Below are 26,761 nucleotides of genomic sequence, written 5' to 3' on the forward strand. Positions count from 1 at the left end.
TTTTGGAAGCTAGCTGAACTTTAGCGTTTCGAATTACATATAGTGAAGGCCTCTATAGTGGAAAAATACACCTAGTCTGTAAAAATTTGGAAATGTTGTCTCCTTCTCTGTCGAACCAGACCAAAAGTGTTCTCAAATGTTTCAATATATTTCTTAACATAACTAACTTTTCAAGAAAAAAATACCTTGTGCCCAGATAGCTTAGTTGGTATAGCGTTAGGCTTTTAACCTATCTGTCCAGGGTTCGAGTCCCTGTCTGGGCGATTACAATTTTTAAATTTTGTCATCGGATCTTTTGCAGAATAGATATAAAATATGTTTACAGTCTAACAGATTATCATTTATCTAAAATTTTGCAAATAAGCTTTTAAGTTTCTCAAATATCAGCATCTTTAGCTAACAGTACAGCATAACCAGTATTATTATAATAGAAAAGTTCTGGTGGTAGAACCTACACCCACCTACTGTAATATCTCTGTGGTATTAACTTACATGCAGCCCATAACTTTTGGGAGTGTTTCTCCTCCGTTACATTTCCTCGCCATTTACCCTTAGCGTCGCGATTAGCCTCAGAAGCAAAAAAAAGCGAAATCTTATATTTGTTCTTTTTATATCTCTGAAACCACCTATACGATAGAACTACATTTAATGAATTTTGCAGTCTTCCTGTTTGATCTGTTAAATAATCCAGTCAATAAAAATATACTTACACAGAAAAATCTGTTTTTCAGATACTTTAATCGGGTAATCTGCTTTTGCCTACTTCCTCAGAAATATACACAATCATAGTTCTTTATAAATTTAGCACCTGAGATAGTATAAATCAAAATCTAGTTAGAGTTGGCCTGTAAGTGCTTCTGGTACAAGTAGTTACTTGAAAAAGCAAATATTGGGTGTATAAAAGATAGCATTCTTGTGAAACAGTAAAAATTAACCTCATTTCCTCGTAATATTAGCTGTAAGTGCTTCTTGCAGATTAACAAAGCTCTGGCGTATGGTCCTACGTCACCTACAATCCTTTGTAAGGTTCGTGTTTCCTATAAATTGTCGATATACATACTAAGTCCCTAGTTACAGCCTAAGCTTTTAGTTTCAATCAGAGAATTTCAGTGTTCAAATAGTGATTGTAGCCTCGTATAATAAGCCAAATGAAAATAACCCAAATGTTGATGCACCCAAAAAATCCAGTAATACTTAAAAAATACCTTGAAAAAGATTATAAGGCTAAATTATTCTTCTAGCATAGAAAAAAGTTTGGAAAGTGGACCTAGGCCCCTAAGCCGTCTGTTAACTTCGTATTGTAATTATATTGTTAAATTGTTATATGTAAGGGGAAAAAACAATATTAGTAAGCGTCCAAATATGGACCCCTCGGTAAAAGGATTTCAGACCTCATAGACACATCATAATTTTCGTTACACTAAAAAATTGCCCTCGTATAAAGATAAATAGTCGAAATGATAAACATTTCGTGTACTTTATCCAGTAAGCCTTAGCTAGAAATACAATAACAGCGTTACAGACATAAAAATTAAGCAAGCTTTGATATTCTAGTAGCACATAATAAATATAAAATATCCTTTAAAATACTCTGACAAATAGTTGTGGGTTGTCTGAGATCAAAATTTTCAAGCCCTCTCTCCTGCATAAATAGGCTCTAGAATTCACTAAGCCTCAAAATAATATTGGGTACATAAAATAAAAAGCAGATGGAGAGTGATGCTGATCGCATCATCTCCAAACAGCAAAAACAAAAGTATATAGAGCTCTATCTGGTATATTTAGAAAACTTTTACCTAGTATAAAAGTAACAAAATACTCAGCAAACTCTAAAATAAACAAACTTTCCTACGTAGCAGGCGTAACCTGACCTAAATAAATACATATAGAAATACAGAACCAAAAATAGCATAGTGGAAATCAGTAAACCCTAATAATAATAATAATAATAATAATATATTCTGTGGCTTACATTTTAGCTAAAAGTACTTTTCTTTAGTGTTTTGGAAAATATTTAAATAAATACTAAACTCTAAGTTAAAAATTTGTAAATGTATATATAATACAAAACAAAATAAATAAAAATTAATACATACCCTGCAAAAAATCAGTAAAAAAGTTGAAAACATCTCTTTGTGCATCCAAAATATAATAACAAATCCTTCCTGACTGGATTAAATTGTGTTATTTGAGTAATATTAAGCCTAAACTTGTAAAATAAAAGGGTAAAACTTGTCAAAACATACTTTTGCATCCAAAATATAATTCAAAACACATCTAAATTGTGTTATTTGAGTAAACGTGGAGAATAATCCTGTAAACTTGGAAAAAATATCTCTCTCTCTCTCTCTCTCTCTCTGTGTGTGTGTGTGTGTGTGTGTGTGTGTGTCTTTGAGAGTCCAAAATGTAATAAAAACACGTTCAAATCGTGTTATTTGAGTAAATATTAGGCTAAACTTGTAAAATAAACAAATAAAAGTTGAGAACACACACTCTGTGTGTCGAAAATGTAACTAAAAGTCTTTCTTGAACAGATTGAATTGTGTTATTTTGGTAATAATAAGCCTAAACTTGTGAAATAAACAGATAGAAATTGAGATCACACACTCTGTGTGTCGAAAATATAACTAAAAGTCTTTCCTGAACAGATTGAATTGTGTTATTTTGGTAATAATAAGCCTAAACTTGTGAAATAAACAGATAGAAGTTGAGAACACACACTTTGTGTGTCGAAAATGTAACTAAAAGTCTTTCCTGAACAGATAGAATTGTGTTATTTGAGTAAAAAATAGGCATAAACTTGTAAATAATGAATTAAAAGTTGAAAAAATCTCTTTGTAAATACAAAATTTAATAAAAAATGTTGCCTGAATAGTACAAATAGTGTTATTTTGGTAAAAATTAACATAAAGTTGTAAAATAATAAGTTAAAAGTTGAAAAAATGTCTTTGTGGGTCCAAAATTTAATAAAAAATGTTGCTTGAATAGTACAAATAGTGTTATTTTGGTAAAAAATTAATATAAAGTTGTAAAATAATAAATTAAACGTTGAAAAAATGTCTTTGTGAGTCCAAAATTTAATAAAAGTGTTGCCTGAATAGTACAAATAGTGTTATTTTGGTAAAAATTAACATAAAGTTGTAAAATAATAAGTTAAAAGTTGAAAAAATGTCTTTGTGAGTCCAAAATTTAATAAAAAATGTTGCCTGATTAGTACAAATAGTGTTATTTTGGTAAAAAATTAATATAAAGTTGTAAAATAATAAGTTAAAAAGTTGTAAAAATATCTTTGCGAGTCCAAAATTTAATAAAAAATGTTGCCTGAATAGTACAAATAGTGTTATTTTTGTAAAAATAAGGATAAGCTGTGAAAATGTTTGACATAAAGTCAAAGTTTGGTAAAAAAATAAACTCAAAATTAAGTTAAATAGCACACAGTAACATACATTTACTACCTAAATCAATAATCAAAGGGTCCTAGGTTCGTTACCCTGTGATAAAAGCAAATGGTGAAAACTGTAGGCCCCGTCCCTAATAGCTCTCCCTTCTTCATAGTACAGATAAAAAAAACCTGCGCTAAAGCGTCCTGTGCCTTGAAGGCAAACCTGAGCGGAATATTAATTGGCGGCGGAAACCGCATAGCTTCAGAGATTTGACCCTTGCTGCGCATTTCCAGACATTCTTTGTTGTCTGGTTGAATCCCTCCCCTGCCCTACGGCATTGCATAGCTTTCCCCTGTTCTTGCGTACTGGTTAACCTTGGGAAAAAAACCGGTTCTGAAAATCTACCGCCGCGTTCTCTGATTGGTGAATCAGCTTCTTCCTTTGTTCTGACGTTCTGACGTCATTTGACCTTGACCGCTCTTCCCCCAAATTCCTTTCTCGTCTACCCTCAGCGCGGAGTTCACCGTCTTCTGTCTAGCGTGTTGCACCACCGTGTTTCATACCATAATAACATACATTATTACATAGTACTAATTAATAATATTACATATCGCAGGTTCGAGTACCGGGACCGTCCCAAATCGTAATTGGACCTGTACCTACACCCATTACCACCATTCAAAGCGGTTCATAAACCATAAACTCTTATTTTCAATATTATAAACATTAATATTAACATTTTATACATTACATACTTTGCAGTAATGAATATAAAAACATATGCATAGCGTTTAGTACCTCTAATTACCTTCTATATACATATTTTTCATAAAATAAATAATTATATATTCTTAAAAATTATAAACATGCAAATACATAAATGTAAAGTATTCTAAGTACTTGCTAATAAATTCTAAGTACGCGCAAATTAGTTCTAAGTACATGCAAATTAATTATAAGTACGTGCAAATTAGTTATAAGTACGTGCAAATAAAAGACCACCCATGGAGAAAACAGGCCTTGGCTCATTCAACCTCTACTCCGGGTTACGCTACTCACTCGTAGCTCCCCAAATTCCTCACGATGATGGGTTACCACCGGCCCTATACACAGGCCGAAAACCCAGAGACTGAATCCAGGCGGACTCGAACCCATGCCGTCCCGCAGTAGGAGTCCAAAGCATGAATTTGGGGAGCTACGAGTGCGTATCGTAACCCGGTATCGGAAATCTCCTATAACGGTTGAGGGTTCGACGTGCTGACACCACGTCACCCCATTACTGGTGAAGGCCAAGGGTATTGAGTAATTCAAGTCACGGCATACTTTTTGTTGTCGTTGCAAGATTAAATTTCGTTTAAAATAGGTTAAGGGTTTTCTTTTTCTTACAGAGTCGTGATTTACTTTTGGCAATTAGAAAACCTGCAAAGTTCATTCCTGGAACATTTTACCAGATAGGCCTGGCCATATTTGGGCCATACATTTTAGTACGTTGATTTTTTTAGAATGTAAGCTGCTGATAGTGCATTGGAATTTTAGGAGAAATAAATTTCAGGTTTGAATGATGATTGAGTTGGATTAATTGAGTTTGAATTTAAGTCCACTTTCTGCATAGAAAGGATATTCGGGACGGGACCTACAGTGAAGTGGGATCCGAACCACTATGTTTTTCTATACCGGGTATTGAACCCGGGGCCCCTTGATTACAAGGCAACAACGTTACCACCACGCCATCGGAGAGGCTCCGTATGAATGATGATTAGATGTAATTGATGAAGGGACAAGTCGCTGTGCTATGGACTCCAACTGCGGGACGGCATGGGTTCGAGTCCGCCTGGATTCAGTCTCTGGGTTTTCGGCCTGTGTATAGGACCGGTGGTAACCCACCATCTTGAGGAATTCGGGGAGCTACGAGTGAGTAGCGTAACCTGGTCTCGGAAATCTCGTATAACGGTTGAGGGTTCGACGTGCTGACCCCACGTTACCCCATTACTGGTTGAATATCTCCACACCTTTAGGTAGGATTGTGGGAGGGAGATTGGCAGTCGGGAGATAGCCCAAGGCCCTTCCAGGGGTGTAGAGCCACGGATTATGTTATTTATTTGTTACGTTTACAAAGAACAACTAAGGCAAGGACGGGACTCCAACCCGGAAATTGCCGTGGCGAGATCCAACGTCGGCCACTTAGAAAGCTCGATAACGAACCGGCTGCTAAGACTCGTCTATTCGCTGAACTTTATGCCTCTCTGCACTCATGTCTAGTTGGTTACGCGGTGCAACACCAACGATTTGATTTGGTGTCAAGTAGTGTATTTGGTGTCTGCACCGTTTGCACTACGTTCTGGAGCGGTGTATTGTGTGGTCACACCGTCACATGGTGCGTGCTAACTAATCAAACGAACGTTTAAAGCAACAGACAGGCATTTGTTGAATCTTCTGAACCTATTTGTCTACTTGGTTGAACGTCATTTCCTTGCACCAGCCTGACACCGGGATACACCTGCACTACTCCTAGTGTCAAAAAGTGCAGCGAACTACACGGAGCCAATGACAGCATCACATAAGTAAGTTAAAAACACAACAGCTCTTTCAAAATGTAGAAGAGTGCATTCGTGTCAGGAGTGTACTTGGTTTTTCGAATGCATTTGAACAGGGAAAACGATGATATTTACGAGCAATGTGCATATGTATAGCCTACAAAAAGAGAGAGACAATCTCAGGTAATAAGAGAAAATCGTGATCGTACCTGCTTAACGCCTAAATTTAACTGCCTAACATGCCTAAAACTAACACAAAGAACATGCTGGTTAGCGGTTGAATGCTAAAAATATAAAATAATAGAAAAACATCTCCACCACCAATAGAGCAAAGTAATTCCAGAAATAAGTGTCTATACCGTTTTGGCTCTTTAAACTCATACGACATTACGAGAGCATGTAAGAGTTTTCTGCTAAATAGACACGCTACACTCGCCTAGAATGAAAAAACTATTTTACCTCTACGAGCAGAGCGAAGAGAAGGCTGCTAGCGTTGTCTTTGGCTCAAGTCCCCCAGGCGTGCAGACTGCACATTACTACTACAGGCCTCAATGGCGAAGGCTTTGCTCTTGCACTACTCGACTTGCTAGCCCTCCGATTGCTGCTGGCGTACTGCGACTGTTTCTCGGCTAGCGAAAGCTTAAAATGTAATAGAAATTCGTGAATAAAAAATATATAATTGAAGAGATCAAGAGTTGAAAAGTAAAGACTTGAAAGGTACGACTCCTCGGATGATTCGCCAACTTTGTAATGTTTTGTAATAGTTGTGTTAAATTATCTCCTCTTAGAGAGTTAATTATCCTGTAAATACATAAATTTCTTGCATATAATTGAATCTAGTAATTACCCTCAAAGTAAAAAATACAATGTGCCCACTTTTACTCACATCTGTTTGTTCTATTCTCAATGCATTTTCCCCGTCCCTAGACCAAATGTATGGTCCCAGTTCAATCGTCCTGATGCCCATGATATAGTAGGCTATCTATTCTTCGGGAAGCTCAACTATACATTTGTCGCACTGCCTATTATTACCCGTCTGGTTCTTTAGGGTAACGTCAACATAGACGAATTACAGTTTTCCAATGGATATAACACAGAAAGCAACACATACAACGTTAGGCAAGATGCAACAAATATGAAAGATTAAACGAACAATGGAATTTGAGTAATCTAGTTTCTAGAGTACTCACTGGAGTAATCATTGATGTTCCTTTACGAAGGAGGTGCTAGCATTGTAGAACTGTCGTAAATGTCCTCTGAAGGCAATCTCATCGTGAATTTGCTTGTCACGACGTCACTCGGAAGTTTGCCCCTCTAGACATCAAATACTTTCTACGGATTGAATAATGCAAATTATGTATAATACACACAGATAATATAAATAAAGTAATAATTCTAAAGAAATCATTAAAAGGAATGGCACTTGTTCAATACGATTATTTATGTATTATTTATTATATATTATAGCATTATCGTAGACATAGTTAAATGTATCTGTCTATCTATCTATCTATCTACTATATATACATATATATAAATGGATGTATGTGTGTATATGTGTGTGTTTGTTTGTTTGTTCCGGCATAATTCTCGAACGCCTGGAGCGATTTCAACCAAACTTGGTTCACGTATGACTTATAATCTGGACAGAAGTATTGTGGGGGTAAGACTAGAGTTGCAAAAAAGCAAACTTTTCTGAATGGACGTTTTTTTTTCGATAAAAAGCCCGGCTTTTTTTTTTTTTTTTAAAAACGGATTTTTTTTGCTTTTTACCAATTACAGCTAACCTATTTCACTTCAAGTTACTGTTATGAGTTTACAGGTTTGTAGTGACATATTTTAGAACTAGCTAAAAGAAATTGACATAATGTAGCAGCCAAGAGACAGATATTAGCTAATCCCAGGAGATGCATTTTGCATAATGGTTCAGATAGCTTACCGAGAGGGAGGCGGGGGGGGGGGAGATCAGGCCCACCACCTCTATTTTCTAGATTTTTCAACTGTTTGAAAATAAAATTACATTGTTTCCTAGGGTGTTCCTAATATTTCTTTATTACATTTGTTCATAAAAATGAATGTAATGTAATTAGGAGGCAAAATGAACTTGGTGCGCATATCAGGCGCCATCTTTGAATGTGTCTCAATCGAGACACTCATGCCAGTGACAGTGTACACTTGGTTGGTAATGATGGTAATTATTGTAATTAATATATTTAATAAACAACCACACTTCTGCAAACTAAAAAGCATTAATAAAAAATATTATGGATTTTGTGACTTTTAGTGAATGATAAAATATATGGCACACACTCATTGGTTATTATTTTTTATTAATGATTAATTTTTGTATTATAATTAATAAATAACTGCACATACATAATCAGGAAAAGAAGCAGTGATTCAATAATAAAATGTTTTCTTGAATTTTAGTGATAAAAAAAGTGTGGGCCACCTGGTATGTAAGTTTCTCGTACGGCACCAGTATCTAGGGTTAGAACTAAACATGAAGTCCTGATGAGCACATCCGACCATGAAATTGACTTAAAACAAGCTTTTACATGTTTGTGTCTCAATATAAATCTTTGTCATAAAATATGAAACAAATGTTAATATCAAAATATTCGATGTTTCGGTACAATTAAAAATCCTTACTGTTCACAACACATATGCAGAAGCATACGTATTACGTGAATGTGTGTATATATCCTGTTTAACGGAGCTTTGAGACAGAAGCGACACGTGGCTCTTGGAAAGCAACCCTTAGAAGTAAATGCAACCTTTCGAACTAAAGCAACATAAGCTGCAAGTGTCGCTTGTCACTTGGCCTGTACAGTTTTTTTCGGGGAATTTTCAGACCGAAGCAACAAGTGACATGTGTGACTTGGAAGCAGACCGTCAGTAATCCATTCAAGCTTTTGAACTGAAGCACGACAACAAGCTAAACATGTCACTTGCATGTTGCTCGGACTATACTGTTTTCTCAATGGTGTGTATCGTGCCGCATCTGTAACTTCAGTCTGAAAGCTCGCATCATGTAGCCTCGGTCTTGTTTGTGCATGGATGTTTGCTTAGACTGAAGGTGCCCTTGTCACTTCAATGTGATACCCTCCACTGTCATGTGTTGCTTCGTTCTGAATGTTCTCTATACTTAACAAGATTGTTAGCTTCTTCATCAGAGATTAAGATCTAATTTAGCCTGTAAATCACAAGAGAACAAATTGCAAGTACTGTTGATGGAAAAAGGCTGGCTTTTTGATAGAAGGTTCCTTTTATAATCATGAATGGCCCCCTGGAGAGGAATAAAGTAATGCTGTTGCATTGTAATAAGAAGAGGTCTAAGGTTGAATCCTCTGTGGAAACAGAGTGCTTCGGATCTCATTTCAAACTTTGGGTTCAGTCCACATATCTTTAATAGATTATTTTTCGCCATTTGCACCATCTTATTTGCTTCTACTTCAGTTTCAGTGCCAGCGTTTTTCAAACGCCGGGTCGCAAACGGTCCGTTGCACCCAGGGGTTGACGACTAATTTTTTTAATCTAATTTTATATTTGACAACAAGTCTATACATAATTAAACTACAATTATGCCATACTTGATATATGAATATTAATTAAGGTTGCATATTAATTTCCATATAAACTTTAAAGATCAGAAATGTATTTATGAGTGAAATTGTTGGGATTAGGGCATCCGACATGTAAGAAATAAATTTACTGGCCTGTGGTGTCACAAAGGTTGAGAACCACTGCAAACAAGCAGCCAAAATACATCACTAGTTACTCCGTGACCAGGTTTAGCAGCCATTTAACCAAATTATACATGACGTACTGGAAAGCCAGGATACAAATATATATTTTACTGAACACAAAATTTAATGTAAAGAGATTTGATATTATATTTTGCTTCATGTACATGTGGCTCAGTCGGTAACGCGTCTGACTACCATGCTCAAGGTCCCGGGTTCGATCCCCGGCCGGTTCAAATCCGGGAACTTTTCTAACGGTGGAAGCGGCCCCGGCGCCTACCCAGCGTCGAATAACATGGGTACCTGGGGGAAACCCTGGGGGGTAAAGGCGGTCAGGGGCGTGATGCTGATCACATCACCCCCACTCACGACCGGATCAAGAAAGTGTGGGGCGTTACCCCCACACCCCCTATACGCCTTCATGGCGTGGTGCTATGCACAGGGGAACACTTTATCTTTTTTTTTTTTTTTCATGTACATGTTCGTATAACAAAATTCAAACATTGAAAATTATATCATACTATTAGGTTCTATTAAAAACTCATACAAAACTACTCTAGTTATGTGAATCTGTTTATACTACATAAGCCTACCGAAATATGAAGATAACACTCGGAAAGAACCACCCATTCAAAAAAGCCAGCTTTCTTGAAAAGACTGTTTATGTCTAGCTACGAATTTCATATTGTAAATTGTATTTTATATTTAGAAACGAGTGTCCATTTTACAGTAGGGAGATAAACGAAAACCATGGAACAGGAAAAATTCTGTCAACTCCTGTATTTTCATTGATTTGACACACTTTTGTGAAAAAAGACCAACCAAAAAAGCCCCGGAAAAAAAACCTGAGGTTTATTCTCCCAAGAAAGCCGTTTTTTACCTCTTCCAACTATAGGTAAGACACCCCTAGCACCTCTAGGGGTGGGGGGTAGGAGGAGGTGACATGTAAAAAATAAAACGACCGATGTTAGTGTGGAATAAATAGTTTTCGGGGTCGCTGAGATGAATAGCGACACTCCCAATGCCTTTCAACTACAAGTTCATCACCTATCGGGATGGGGGTGAGAGGGGGTGAAAAACAAAATGTCAAAAATTACCTAGATTAGTGGTGAATCCAAAGTTTTCGGAGTCTCTAAGCTAATTGGCGACATTCACGATGCCTAAACTTGGTACACATATGACTTACAATCTGGAAAGAAATACTGTGCGGGTAAGACACTCCTGGCACCCGTGGGGTGATATGTAAAAATAATCGAAAACGACCGATATTAGTGTGGAATCCATTGTTGTCGGGGTCGCTAAGATGAATAGTGACTCCCAATGCCGTTCAACTCCAAGACACCCCTGGCACCCCGAGGAGTGGGGGTGGGAAAGGTGTGACATGTAAAACGACCGATATTAGTGTGGAATCCATAGTTTTCGGGACCGCTGAGATGAATAGCGACACTCCTATATAGTTACAATTCATTATATTCCTGTCTAATAGGAGATTGGGATAAATAAATACCCGGACAACGCCGGGCAATCAGCTAGTAATTTATATTTGTGCGTTTAAACCTCTCACGAAGAAAGGAGAAAGATCTTGCAAAATAAATAATGCACTTCACGCAGGATGACTTCAAGTACACAGAAAACAAAAATGAACACCGATAAACATTATCTTTATATGTGCACACCTCTCATCCATTCACCAAACAGTTCCTGAAGTTCTGATGACAATCCGTCCTTTTTCCGGCTCCTTCCTCTTCAACATCCATGTGAAGAAACGTACTACACAAACAAACAAGTAATTCCCAGTTTTCAGTCTTCCAATACAGGAGCTCCCTGCGGATACATCGAAGGACGAAGAAATATATATGAAATGGAAATTTAAAGTTCTGCACCTACCTTACTCCGGCTGTGGCCTCCTTCATCCTCTGCTCCTTCCATTTTTGGTAAACTATGCTGCGAGAGTGAGACCGTCCTCACCAAGAAACGCACTGCTGGCTGTGCTACCTGACGCTAGGTGAAGCAGAGCAGATCCGAGACCACTGGTGTCACACCAGCCACTTTCGAGTTTACTCACTTACAATGTAGTTCCTTTCTGAACAAATTGCGGTTTTCGGGTTAGGCGTTACGTGGTAGTTGTAAGAACACAAAATCTTCACAGCGCAAAAATGAAGCAAGCTACAACGAAAAGGTATGGTACTAACCTCGGCCGTGGATTGGGCTGTGGTCCAGCAGGGTCGTTAACTCGTCTGCAAAACACACAAATCATGTAATTAGCAATCGCACACCGGAATTATCTTAGGCAACGAAGAGAAATTCAAAACACGGAACCACTCAAGGTACTGTACTATTCATATGTAAGACCTTCGGATACAGACAAGGTAAATCATCCAAAGCGTTCTGAAGAAATTTCTTAGGTAAATCAAATACAAAGGCGTATTCTACATTAGAGCTGCAAGATCGAAGAACACTTCGGAAAGTAATAAATGACGAGGTTGACGCAACGAGTCATTCATCATGTATATAAAGGAATTAATTTGTTACGTTAAAATGTATCAGATACATATAAAGTAGCAAACTAATTCCTTTACCAACTGGTTAAAAATGTCAAGAATAAGTAATATATTAGTTTTATAATGAGTAATATAGTTTTACAGGCAAAAAGAAAAGTTTAGCACAAGTAGGCTAACCAGGACTGGACACAAGTGTGCCGCCACGAGAAACTGAATACGGAACATTTTGAATGAAGGAGGATAATGCGAATACTACACTTCAAGGAATAACATGGTGGAAGACATTGTACGTAATTTTACATGAATGGACGAATCTTTCCTAAGAATATAACGCTCAAGCGTATGCCTTTCTTTTTTAATCCTTGTTAATACGAACACCATAACCAAGAGGATGCGGTTCGTTTCCTGGTAAAGACCCATGCACGCTGGTTCGATTCCATTTTAAACTGAAGGTCCAATTCCTGTTAGCTTATGTGAGCACCAAGTGGACGTAAAACAACATTTTCCAAACCCATTCAACAAAAAACTTCGCTCAGCAGAAAATAAGGAGACTATCCTATTATATAGGCCTGTGTGTAATGTGAAAAAAATACAAATCCTGTTCTATACTTCCAGCATATTCTGTGCCCCTCCCAGAAAAAAATATTCTCGATCCGCATATGGTTATGCATAACCTTTTGTCTAGTTTTTGCTTTCAAAAGTCAATTACTATAAATCAATTACATTTCATGCTTATATTGTCTTGCCTTTTTGTTCTACTTTTATTAAACATATTATTCGTGCAAATCTGTTAATTGTCTCTTGAAAAGGAGAGAGAAAGCATGCAACACACAACAGACAGACACATCCTTCGCTCTACTCTGTGTAGTGCTAGTGAAGTACAGTGCGTTCGTCTTGGCTGTGGGCCGAGATAGCGCGTGACATGGCACAGATGCCGGCAATTTCGTCCCGTAACGTCTCGCTTAATTACGCACATATCTTTAGCATGTAGACAATTATATTTATATTGTATGACGAGTACTAACCTGTGTTATAAGTGTTGTTTAAAGTTGTTCACGCGCAATCTCGGCCCAGAGACAAAACGAACGCATGGTATATTTGAAGTCAAAACTAATTTCTTATATTTGTTCTTATAACAAACTCTCCCCGCCCCCTTGGAAATTGTTTTTGTGGGGGATTTTTTTGACAATATTATTGGTAGGGAGAAACTCACTTGCCCCCCTCCCCCCCAGGATTTCGTACGTACGTTCCAGAACAAAATGCTAAAAAGAACGTATTAATATATTCTTCAAGGCACGTGGCCCCACCCGCACTTGTGTTCTCTGCTAAGCTGCAAATCAATCGTGGACCAAGGGAAGTGCCCCCTCTCTCCCCTCCCTCACGCAAGCACCAAACAGCTCGGCGCGATAACAATATTGAGCGGCGTAAGATGGCCACATCAGCCTTCGGTGGGGATCGATGTTCAAAAACGAATGAGTCACGCATTACGCTGCTAGTCAACGAGGCTGTGACTCATGGCAGAATGGGGCTGCTAAAGCAATTCGCTGGAAGCAAAGGAACCAACTCAACCGAATACATTTTTTTTTTTGTTCCGTGTAAGGTGTGCAATGGGACCGAGTCGGCTAAGGTTAACTCTATTATGACAATTAAGTACACAATTAGTAACAACCACGATAATAGGGATCAGCTGCATACAGTGTTCGCATTAAAGAGAGCGAAGCCAGGGAATTCCTCCCTTCTACTTTTTCATCCCAGGCTCTACATTTATATTTTCATTCCCAACCAGGGAAATTATATTATACGTATATATATGTTATATTATTATTTGTGATAGCATGACAGGGTCACTCACTGTTTGAGTCGTACATTCGAGCTTGCGTTCAGGATACACAGTCATTGCAGTTTAAATCATTTATGGATGCACTTTATTGTATGTTTAGAAGCAGCAAATTCAAAGTGTACAAAATGTATTCTAGTTATGTGATTGTGTATATATTATGTAGATATATTTAATCAGCCTACTGAAATATGAAGATAAGAGAAGATAATCAAGTCTCTTTTGCAACTATTGCTTATGTAGGTATAAATTCCATGTCGATAGTTGCATTTTAAATTTAGAAATGAGTTTTTCTACGCCGAACAAGAAAAATGTTGCCAAACAATGTATTTTCATTGATTTGAAACACTTAGGGGAAAAAAATTGAAAAGAGCCAAGCCAAAAAGCTGCGGAAAAAGGTTTTATCAAAAGTTTTCTCCCGACCACTTCCAACTACCTAAAGTGGACGATTTTCCTGTGACAAAAGTTTCTGAAAAGTTGTCAAAGAAAGGAAACCATGCTGCAAAGCATCATTTATACACCGAAATGTAAGAACCTACTCGAATGATAGCACATTCGTCACTGTCGCACTCGCACTCTTAAACAAAACCTGAAAATGTAAAAAAGAAAGTTCTGATTCCCCCCTTCTGCATTTTCCTCAATTCAAACTTTGGCTGCATAGTCCAAACCAACAGGTTACCTGAGAGAGAGGGAGGTTTACTTTGTGTTCAGATTGACTAACGGGGACTGGACCTACAGTTCCGAAAGTGGAATCGAAACCAACGAAATGTACCCCCACTGGGAATGAATGTCCTAGAGATAGGAGAGGCAACGAAAAAGTGCACGCGACATAGTGCACGTATTTTGATTCACGTCTACGCTCAAGCAACCATCAGGTCACACTCTATCTCTCCCCTAACGGTCAGGGGGTATCCACACTAGCGGTGAAGCTTCGCCACGGTCAATGTACGATCAACGTTGAGTCGGGTGTTGGTTTCTTCACAGAGTGCACCGATTATTCTGTATAAAAAGCCTGCCGATTGTGCTAACTGCAATGTTTAAGAGATTTTCAACGACGGACTTAGCTGTTGCAGCACTGGCGTTAATTAGAAGAAAATGACAAAGAAGAAAAAGAATTGCGAAAGAGGGGATTCATTCATTTGGTTCATTTACTTCGCTTTTCTGCCAGTTTTGACTAATCGTGAGGATGAGAATGAATGGTAAGATGATTAAATTGATGAAGGAACATCACGATGAACATCCATGCCCAGGCCGGGATTCGAACCTGGTGTCGTAGCACGCTGTGCTAACCACTCGGACAGGAGATCGGCTCTTATAAATATAATGTTGTTTATTGATGTTATACTTTTGGTTTGAAATCGGCAAACGTTTACTTGCAACTACACTGTGCAAAACTGTAAATGTCAACAATGGTAACACTACTTTGTTGGTCTAGGTTTGACATGAAAATAGAAAGCTTCCGATACAACACGTGACAAATATACATCAGATTGTAAGCCTAGTTTTAAGGACCCGATTGTTACGCACATCGTGTGAAGCGTGGCCTCCCTCGACCTAATAATAATAATAATAATAATAATAATAATAATAATAATAATAATAATAATAATAGGGAGTAATTTTGTATAGTTTTCCGTAAACGAATAGCAAGTTCGTTGTTAATCTTTAATTTGAATTTGATTTTAAAATTGTGGGAGCGTCAGCACTTAGGCTATTTTGCTCCCGTCACATTATACGGGGGCCAGCCCCTTATCATTACAAAGAACAACTCTAACGTTGCATAATTAAAAATCTTAAAATGTTCTGACTTCTGATAAAAGCTGAGGCTGCGAACGGGCACTCAGCACACATAAGGACAACAGAACAATAATTGTTGTTAATCTTGATTCGGGGCTACATATCAAGAATGATTTCTCCCTTGGCAGAGGGTCGACCACCACCTCCTTTCCCTTTACACACACAAAAATGACAATTTTGTTGTCCGGGAAAATATGACCGAAAATACGTTAGCTTTTTGATTGAAGGATTTTAATTGATGAAACGGGTCGGAAAAAGGTCGTTACAACTAGTGTTTATGGATCATATTTGTGGTTAGTCCCTATTGATTTGATTTTATTGGCTATAATTTTAATTTGGTTGTTTCGGTCAGTTTTTTCTTAAATTTCTTTTACTCGGGTTCATGAAATCGCATATTTTGACCGGCTTTACAAACAAAATTGGGAGGAAAATATTGTGAGATTTTTTTTTGCTCAATGATCCCATCAATCATTTTTATCATTACTCGCCTTTTTCTGTGTTTCAATAGGTCTTTGCCTTCTGACGCCTCATCATTTACGCACAAAACTGGGTTACGTATCCCCTGCAACGGGGCTGAAGACTGCTACTGAACCGTATCAGACGTTCACATCAACGATCGAGCTTCGCAAAGTCAAGCTCCGCCTCCTCACGCTCCGGTCAAATATTCTTTCCTTTCGATCGTGACCGGACCCCGAGCTGAGCGCGATCGAGCGAACCTTGACCGGAGCGCCAGGTGTGAATCCTTCTCTTTAAAAAAACATTCAACGATATTTGACCGGACCATGGGGGGAGGGTGATCCGAGCGTTACTGGAGCGTAGATGTGAATCAAGCTTAAATATTATACGTTGGTTTTTACTAATATTTATTTGCGTGCGATCACACAGTAGGGTTTCACTTAATCAGCGGCGGCGCCAGGATTAATCATCTACGGGTGCTGAGGGGGTGCGGAATGAAATTTAGGGAGTGCTTTGTTGAAAAAAAAAAAGTATAAATACTTTTTGTCCCTTAATCAAATATCAATAAACTTTTGGTTGGTATATATACAGTGGCGGCTCGTGTTCTGACTTTATGGGTGTGCACTTCAGACCCCTGTCCAGAAGAAGTGTTACCAACCCTCTCAAATACTCGCACCCATTTTTGCGTACATAATGATGCTAAATGTATTGGCAACCGAAGTTATAACCACCTTTTAATGAAAATGAGGCTATGAGAGAGTCTTATTTCATGAAAAATATAAAAAATATTAATATATATAAATAGGAAATACTTCGGTGAATTTTCCGTCGATCACGAGAAGAGTGATGTTATTGGGTATAGATAATAATTCAACATTCGATAACCTGACAAAATCAGTATAAATATAAAAATACCGATCTACAATATTCAATGTTATTGTCGATTTGCAAAATATTTAGTAAAAAATTTCTCCTTCGCTCTACTGATAATAGTGAAGAAGAATAACATCGTTTACATACATCAAACAAGCAGGGTCAGGCGATTATTATCCGAGGCGCCATATCGAGGATCCTCCTTGATTCAAGGCAAATCCTAACCGTGGCTATTTGATTCTTTGTTTTAGTTTATTTTTTAGGTCCACTTTATGCACAGAAAAGCAAATAGAAACGATCTACAGCTTAAAGTGGGATCCGAACCACTATGTGCCTCCACCATGTCCGTGGCTATTTGTTTTTGAAAGAGTTGGATTTATTGTTGGCAAGGATTAATTGAAGTTACTGCTGAATAACTTAATAAGTGTATTGCAAAATCATGTAGCAATTTAAGCTAACAGATTTTTGTTGTTTTGATGTCATCATGTAGGTATTAATTAAACACGTATCTACAATAAACGTGTTCTTCAACAGTATTAAAGTATTTTTAAAATATGGCTATTATTTTTCGTCATTAAAACCGTAAATATATAACATGGTTATGATTTAATTATATTGGAGGAATGTGGAAAGTAGGCGGCGCCAAAATTCCACCTCGCCCTGGTGAAAATTTTTATCTCGAGCCACTCCTTCAAACAAGGTGGCATCCAACGACCACATGCAGAAAATCAGTTCAGTTGTTTATTTCTAATGATCGACAGAAGCAAGCGAAATCAAGAGAATAATAAATATTAAAGAAAATAACAGTACTCACTCAGTCCGCTCACTCCACACTGCCCTCTTCGTACTTCAAACTTTTCGTTTCCCTTCCGCTCTCCGTATTATTTAGGGGTGTGCGGGACAGAATTTTTTAGGTCGGGAAGGGAAATTTTTTTAATCCCGACATTCGGGATGGGAAAAATTCGCCATTTCCCGACAAAGTCGGGAAATTTTCGGGACGCGAAATGTTCGAAATTTCCGGAAGCTCTGAAAATCTCGAATTCTACACGTCACTTTCACTTTAAGGGATTGTTTTTGCATTTCTGGAATAAAAACAAACAATTTCCGATAAGTTCCAGACACTTGCAATGCAGAAAACGTCGAGAATTAACAACTTTTTTAAAATGACCATTCGGTATTTCCCGACTGTTCGGGATCCCGAAAAGTCGGGAAGTAATTTCCCGAAGTCGGGATCGGGACGGGAATTTTTTTTTCCCGATCCCGGTCCGGACTTTTCGGGATCTCACACACCCCTAGTATTATTATTGCAGTCGCTGCACGCTTTCTAGCTAATTTCCCTCCAAAAAATCAACAACGTTAAATATTACGTCTCTGCTTTCACTATGTACAATTTTTCCTTTCATTATGAAAGCAAACATTTTCCACTGAAACAGGAACGAGCTTTTGACAGTGCAACAATTTTGCAACACACGAGCAGGCACAGCTGACTGATCCACGGTTCCCCTGCGCGGGTTGATAATTCGACTACAGCGCCACAAGGGCAGTTTATTTTGACCAAGCTGCACTAAGCAAAGACAATGCAAGACATTGTTTAAATCTCGCGTTTTGCTCTCAGCTCTCCCTTCTTTCTTGCCCCTGTTATGCTGGGAACAGGTTGGGCGAAGATACCATAGAAATTCTCTTTTCCAAAAAAAATCCCTCGATTTGTGGGTTGCCTCTAGTCCGCTACACGATCTCGAATGGAACGGGATTGCAACACTGCTGTATCGTGAACACAACGCTAGCAGTGTGCGTGAAGCCCATAATACCGCGATCTAGAAGAAGGAATCCCTTCTCTTTTCTTGCGTGCTGCAAACAACGAGCACAGGGCGACTTGTGTTCTGAGCGAACATATCTCAGCGGCAGCCGCTGGTAATGCGAATCCGATGGGGCGATTGGGCTTCGGAACGTTTGATGTTTTGAAGGAGATAGTGTACAGTGAATAAGTATAATAAAAATTAATTCCATTGCAGATTTACTTGGGTGTGCACGTGCGAATAGGCAGACGCCGCTACTGCATCTATGATAATATGCTAATGAAACTCAATAATACTAGCGACTTGCTTCATTTTTGCCTGATTTTAGCATAACAACGACGTTTGAAAATTTGATTTGATGGATTGATTGATTTAGTTTATTTTACTTCGCGTCTTGTGCCTCTTGGCTAATTTGCGAAGATGGGGATGAGTGATGAAATTGATGAATGGACATTCACAAACAAGCAAGCCTGAGCGGGATTCGAAACCGGGACCCTTGGTTTGAAAATTTGAAAATAACAGCTTGCTCAAAGGAGGCCAATGTGGGCGACTGGAGGGTTCTCTTCCATGGAGAGGCAAGCAAGGCAAGGCATTTTTTTCACGGAGAGTGGTCGAGGTATATCCCCCCCCCCCTAAGAGTGTTGCTCACTCTCTCTAAAAAAAATCCTTCTGTTTTTGAAATTCCTGCAACACTCTCTTATAATAATTAACATAATCACGTTGAGTGAAATGGGCAATTTTAGATTGACATCAATTGCCAAGTCCACTTTATGCATACAGGCTAATCGGGACTGGACCTACACTTTAAAGTAGGATCCGAACCACTATGTGCTTCCACCGAGTAGTATCGAACCCGGGATCCCTTGATTACAAGGCACAGCCAATTAAGGTCCAAAATTCAGTTATTAATCAAATGTCAAATACGTTGTGTAGGTGACAACAACGTCTGAGTGTTTAGTTTGCGTGCGTTGGCTACAAGAAAGAAACGCTACTATGCAACCTAAAGTTCTGCAATTTGAAAAAGAAAATAAAACAATAAATATAAAATCATGTAGTTATCAATTCACTTTTTTTGGACTGCTTCACTTTTCTGAAAATGTTCCATTGCTTTGTTAACTCTCTTTTCATATGCGTTCGTTTTACATAATACATAGTCTACCTTCAGTCTGCCCCTACCTTCAGTCTGCCCAGATGCTGTGGTGTGAGGATTAAACGCTAAGTGCACAGCAACTTCTTAGTTAAAATCCCTTGGGCCGCACTGTCCCCCAACAACAAACTAACATTTTTTTTGCGAATTTTTGGCCTCTTCGTAACAGTCTTTGAAAAAGTCTGAAATGGTACATTTACTAGACCAAACAGAACGATTTAACAAGGAAACTACAGTCACGATACAAATCGCGTTAAATAATTTCCCGAGGACGACCTGATAATACTTGAAAGCAACTGACATTTTTGTTCCAATGCGACTTGAAGAAAAGATGAACAACAAGTAGGCGGACAACAAAACCGTGTTTAAGGAAAACACAAAAACTGACACTAAGCTATATATGATTTGGATAGAGGGTGCTGAAAGGGGGTGCGGAAGAAAACTAAGGGGTGCGCAAGCACCCCTTCGCGCTCACCCCGGCGCCGCCCCTGAAACTTAATCTAACATCTTTCTTCTAATCAATTTCTCAACGGAACAGGGGCTCTTTCCAGAGATGCAGTTGCCACAAGCTTTGATAAATTTATTAAACGAATGACGTTTTCCACAGGTTTCGTTCCTTTAGCATCAATAAACTTCCAGCAAAGGATTTTTGTGTAACCGAATGATTAGCGAACGGTCCCAGGTTTGATCCTGGTGGAAACTCCAAAATGTCGGTGTTGAACCAGAATCTCGTGGTCATCGGGAAGTTACTACGTATTTCGAGTCTCCTAATGAAAATCAGTTTCGCAGGATGGACACATGACGTGGTTTTAATCGTTCAATTTGACACTTTTAAGTGAGAAATTATGATAAACTCATGTTCATTACAGACACTGACCATATTTGTTATTTGTCCAGGCCTATTTCTTTTCCTTCCAGCCAGCCAGTGAAAAGTTAAGGTCATATTAAAAAAAATATTTATTTGAAAATGTCTCTCTCACTCGCGCATATTTCACAGCCTGAGCCTGGAATGGATTTTGCAGTTATATGGGCGCGAGGGGTGTGTGTGTGTGTGTGTGTGTGTAAGAGAGAAAGAAAGAAAGAGAGAGAGAGAGAGAGAGAGAGAGAGAGAGAGAGAGAGAGAAAGAGAAAGAGAGAGGGAGATAACCAGATGGGAGAATAAGTCCTGAAGCCTGATGGGTCGTGTCTGGAATTCACGAAGTCTGTCGTCCAGATGTGAATGTTCCTCTCCCGTGGTTTCGACCACTGGGAATTCACTGATGCAAACGGGACCGGCACAGTTGGTGCCTGTCTTGGTCAAAAGATCTTCTTCAAACAAATCAAAATTCTTCGTTTTTGCTTCAATGTGATCAATAAATTGCCTCTTTAGGACTAGCAGTTTGTAGCGCTGAATGTACAAACAATATCTTATATTTGCTATTGATTATATTGTGGATAAACTATAACACCAAGTTATATGATGTCTTGAAATCTCCTCCCTTGCCGTAATTCCAAGCGATGTTCGGCTTACGTATGAAATTCTGTTAAGAGAGGATTACGTAAGAACGTTTTGTGGTAATTTTATGAAAACACGTTTGGAACAACAATGTGTGTGTGATGCATCTCTTGAAAGAAATTCATTTAAAAATCTGTCGTGCAACATGGTATGAGAAATGTCATCTAGCAGTTTGGTTAGGTTAGGTTTTCCACGGAAATGGAAAATACACCCAAAGATATTTTTCAAAAGTCAGTAAGATATCTAACATCCATGCGGGACGTCGGTGTTCGATTCCAGGGACGGTGATCCCAAGCAGAAATTGTTCTACTGATGTACAGTCACTGACACTTCTGGGTTCTAACGATTCCGATGCCATTGAATGGGTTCGTTACAACCTAGAATTGTCCGTGACACTACTTTTATCTCACCTTGCCTCAATTGAATGTATTTTGTTATACAGTTGCAACGCTTTGTGTTCCCAGGAAATAGGCACACAAATGCAAGTGCTAAATATTCAAAGGTGTGTTTATACAAAAGTGAATATTAAGGCGAAGAGGGACAATTACGCACCAGTTGTGCATTTATTTCAATATCGTCAGATTGGACACTGCTATTTAAAAAAGGGTTTAGTATGCAAGATAGTATGAATTTCTCTCCATGTTGCAAGTGGAAACTGTTTCTCAAGTTGATTAGTAAGCTAGACACGATGTTTGAAATATATGATTCATAAGTATTTATAGAATCCCATGTATTCCTTAGGGGAAATCAACTTCAAGTTCAGGTTACGGCTAATCAAATAGAAGTTTCGACTTTTCCTTGTACTATGACATAGTTCAACGTGTCCTTTTCCGTCCATGTACTTTTCTACGTCATTGGATGTTTGATATTCCCGAGAGAACGAATAAAATAATGGTCCCATAAACCTAATGCTTTTCTCCTTGCCTCCTAAGGTCATCCTGGCAGTGTTGCCAAACCTGATGTGCATAAAAGAGCTAAATTTCATCATTAATAGAGCTAAAGATGACTTTCAAGGAGCTAGATTAACCAAGACTGCATAAAGCGACTCCTAGGGTAATTTTAGGTGTCAGAGGGGTGGGGGCGCTGCTATTACCGTTTGCTTTAATTTATTCTTAGTCTTCACCGTCTAGATTTGGCGGCATCACCCATCTCAATAATCCAGTGATGTTCATATTAAATCGAAAATAAAGGATTCCCGGATAACAATATTGTCATCTTCACCTTATACACGGCGCAATATATAAAAATAGCTGGGGAGTAAAGAGGGGGTGGGTGACGCAGTCCATATATGAATAACACGTCACGTGCAAAATGTACACTCATGGCAAAAGTTGGTCTTTATGGGCCGGAGCCAGTGGTGGCATCATAGTGCGACAGAGGGCGGGTGCCACAGTTCACAGCCAAACGAGTGCACGAAAGAGCCAGTTCTGGCTCCAAAAGAGCGAAGCTGTCAACAGTGATAGGCTGTCCCAGCGAGAAAGACCTAGGGGAAATTGTCCCTCTCCCCCTTAAAGGAAATTATTAAGTTTGTATCATTGCTGTTGCTGTCAAAAAATTATTATGGGGGTAAAAAAGAAGGGGTGGAGTAGACGTATGACTCAGTACGTCCTCTCTTACCACCTTTTCACAATTATATATTTTTGTAAATTTTTGCCAAAAAGTGGCAGTGAGGTATAACAGCCGTGAACCACAGTAAATGTGCCAGTAGCTCGTACTCAAAGTTGCAGTTCTGCTTGTTATAATAGTGCAAAATTATCAATCTCAGATGTAAGTAAACACTAGATGTTTTCTACCCGTAGTTTGCAATGGCGTCGCCCAAGCATTACCAAGACAGCGGAGATGAAGAAGGTTGGATTCCTGGCCTCGGAGAAAACAGACCTCAACCTCGAGTGCTTGGAAAAGCCTTCTTTGGTTATGTTCCTGATGCCTTTTCTATGAAGACTCCAGATATGCCGTCCGAAAGGTCATCGAGAAGGACTTCCAGGGTAAGTAAGAGATTTCCACGAACATTGGAGTTCAATGGATTTATCTTCAGTGGGTGCGATTTATTTTATGAATAAGACATTATCAACGAATCTGTAACGGAAATAAATTTGTTTGATATAGGGTGTCCGGTTTGAGACAGCCACATTTTGAATCGTTGTAAGTAAACGAAATAAAGAAATACAGTGTAACCCCATGAAACGTCTGATTTCAAGTTACAACTGTGAGAAAACTATTCGACATATAGCCCTGCGGTTTGCGGCATCATGTAAAGCAACAACTTTTTTAGGTGCTGAGTAATTAGCAACGATGACGATAGCACGAGAGAACGCAGTGCGTGGTGTGGTATGCGGAAACGAAATCGCCAATTTCAGTCCAAAGACATTTCAGACGTTCGTTTGAACGGAAGCCACAAGACGTAAAGACAATTAAGGCTTCATGAGACAAGTTCCTAGCCACTGGGAGTTTTAACCGACAGTCAGGTCGACAGTGGTTCGAGATTGAGTCTCGCCTAGACATTTTAAGGGTTACGAAAGGAACCCACGTAGACGTGCACTATATATATATATATATATATATAATTAAAAACTTTGAGTTGCTTTACATGATGACGAACACCTCAAGGCTCTATGTCGAATAATTTCGTCATAATTGTAATTTGAAATCAGGGATGTTTCATGTGGACACCGTGTACAATTAAACTCAGGTATGCAATTAAGACATACTTAACAAGTTTTCTTGAAAAAAAATACACCGTATGCAAAATTAGTAGTGACCAGTTTCCTTTCATGTGTGCTCCAACATCTGGGGCGTCACAGACACCAACGGCAAAGGTAATAAATAGGCTAGTAGAAGCCAAATCGTTCATTGCTATTTTAGTTCTATTTATTCTACATCCTACGTTGCTTCAAGGAACGGAATTCTGGTGATTCCAAACAGATGTTGCCCTCTGCTTATGGTTTTTTTTTCAGTTCATCGTCATCACATGGTGGAAAACAGACGGAATGAAAATGCCGCTGGGTGTACGTTATTCGGCGATTGATAAATGAAAAATTATGTATTAAAATGCATATTTACCTTGAAATCACTGCAAACACATAAAATTAACATTCAAACAACATATGCAAATGTGCTTACCATATATTCCGACGAAGAGCCGTAAAGCGTTCATAGTTTTCTCTGTAATTTACACGCAAATATATTTGATACATGAAAACACCAGTTTCACATAGACCAGACACAAAACCTCGCGATTTTGCCACACAGGTAAACTAACTTAATGTGTGTTTATAATCCCTGTTTGTGCGTCATTTATTTTCTTCCTAGAAGTTCTTTATGGCTTATGCCGGTAAAAGTTTCAATGGATGAGGCTTTTAAACGCAAATTAGTTCAGCGTGAATCTCTTATGCCGTTATGCTAAGTTGTAGATATACATAATTAATAACTTAGAAACGTTTCTTTCTTAAAAATTCAAATTTGCTCCTACTTACTGTTATTTTCTGCCTATTCGTGTACATTAAGGAATTAAATAATTTATATTATATATATATATATGTAATACATATATCTATATAATATAATACTGTATATAAAATTAAATATAATTCATATTCTTTGTTAAGTTTGCTGCTGTTTTATTCATACACGTTTCAACATCAAGCGTCCTCGCTCAGTAGTAATGGTAAACCTAGGTAGACACGAGACGAGACCTGACGGAGATTCGGTCTCCTCTCAAGGTTTAAATGCTTGTCTCGGTCTCATCTCTACATACAAACGCCTGTCTGTCTCAGTCTCAAAGGGCAAGTGTCAGTCTCGTTTCATGTCTCCAAATATTGGTTTATAACCAACAAATACTGCATGTCAGCATTTTAACTTAATGTAGTAATTTAATTGTGACTTCTGTAGGAAATAATTATTTCGATTGAAAGCAAGAAGAATTTTTTTACTAATCTATTTCTTTGCAAAGCGCCAGCAATATTAATTTAGTAGGGTTCCAATAATTTCACGGGGCGCAGCATCATTTTCTTTTCTTGCTCATTTGCCTCCTTTTTTGACCACTATGGTGGCTATGCTCCCATCAAGAGAGGGATGATGGAAACGCATCATCCAATGAATTGCCTTTTTGGCATACGACCGTTGCGCCATGGAATTTATGGTCAGTAGAAGAAAATGTTATAATTGAAGAGTCATGGGGAAGAACCGAACAAGTCAAATTTTCTTGTTTGTACAAGACACTACTTTCCATTCTATACCATTTTTAAACTTCCACATTTCTCAGAACTTACCGTGTTTTTTGTCTGCCCAGTGACACGATACAAAACTACACCAACGGAGCTATTTAATGCCATCGACAAGAGAAAATTGGACCTATCAAGTTTTTCCCCTGAACAATTTAATTGATATCTATAATATATATTTTATATATCTCTTGCATACAATAATTTTCTATACTTCCAATTCTAGCCTGGGCATGAGTTCCTTTATTAGTGACCTTTCATCATCGTTCATCTCTACTGTTGTGATCAGACTGAAGGTTCAGGAAAGCGACGTGAAGTAAGAAATACAACCTTCTATACAGGCATTTCATGATAATAACTTCCACACACCCAGTTACGTATCCCCTTCCTGTAAAACAATTGGGTCCATCAGTTTTTTCGAATTGAAACTTCCAACGCACAAAATGACAACATTCGCCCAACGAACGAGGTTCCGTCGATGCGTGTGCTGTAAATAAAGCTCCAAGGAGTTGGGTTTGCAGGATTGATTAGGTGGCGAAGAATGCATTTAACTCAGGTTTCGAAGCGTGCAGCAAGACTCTCCCAGGTGAATTATTTTACACACAAGTGTTAGTGTGTTCAAGCGACGTCGTGTTTAAATTAAACGAACCGATCCGTTTAAAGTTCTTCGAACTATGTAATGTTATGAACGCACATTCAGTACTCGTGTTAAGAGTTTTAATCTATGCACATGGCATTTCGAATGACTTTTTTCAGCCACAGAATTTATTTGGGTAATAAAGAAGTGTACAAAGAATGCAAATCTTAGGCCTAATCATTTTTTTCTGTTGGTGCGGATGATCCTACTTCCCTCCATCCCTAGTAGAATTGGAATGAGATAAGACCAAACAATAGACCTTTTAATTGACATTAATGGGTTTTTTATTCATTTTCGAGGGGTGACGCTATTGTTAATTAATCTAGCGCCACGTGTCGT

General features: G+C 38.3%; 2 protein-coding genes across 9 annotated transcripts in view; one reads left to right on the plus strand and one right to left on the minus strand.

Moving 5' to 3' along the window:
- The window catches only part of LOC145983853 (prestin-like), a 327,363-nt gene that overhangs the window by 206,586 nt on the left and 94,016 nt on the right, over positions 1-26,761 (minus strand). For 3 of the 5 annotated variants that reach the window (XM_083116905.1, XM_083116900.1, XM_083116906.1), the window contains exon 2: positions 11,856-11,900. The exons of 1 other annotated variant lie outside the window; for it this stretch is intronic. The gene's annotated coding sequence lies outside the window, so the exon portion shown is untranslated. Of the gene's footprint in view, positions 1-6,376; positions 6,455-11,855; positions 11,901-26,761 lie in introns of those variants that run through there. One more of the 5 variants, XM_083116904.1, reaches the window with a different exon arrangement.
- CRMP (Collapsin Response Mediator Protein) overlaps positions 1-26,761 on the plus strand; it is a 276,601-nt gene that overhangs the window by 33,761 nt on the left and 216,079 nt on the right. For all 4 annotated transcript variants that reach the window (XM_083116907.1, XM_083116909.1, XM_083116908.1 and 1 more), the window contains exon 2: positions 23,365-23,550. In XM_083116907.1, the coding sequence (XP_082973033.1) occupies positions 23,371-23,550 (180 nt within the window). In that variant the 5' untranslated portion in view covers positions 23,365-23,370. The remainder of the gene's footprint in view (positions 1-23,364; positions 23,551-26,761) is intronic.

Source organism: Lepisma saccharinum, chromosome 2 (assembly GCF_977018435.1).
Source record: "Lepisma saccharinum chromosome 2, izLepSacc3.1, whole genome shotgun sequence".
In the NCBI taxonomy this organism is placed as follows: domain Eukaryota; kingdom Metazoa; phylum Arthropoda; class Insecta; order Zygentoma; family Lepismatidae; genus Lepisma; species Lepisma saccharinum.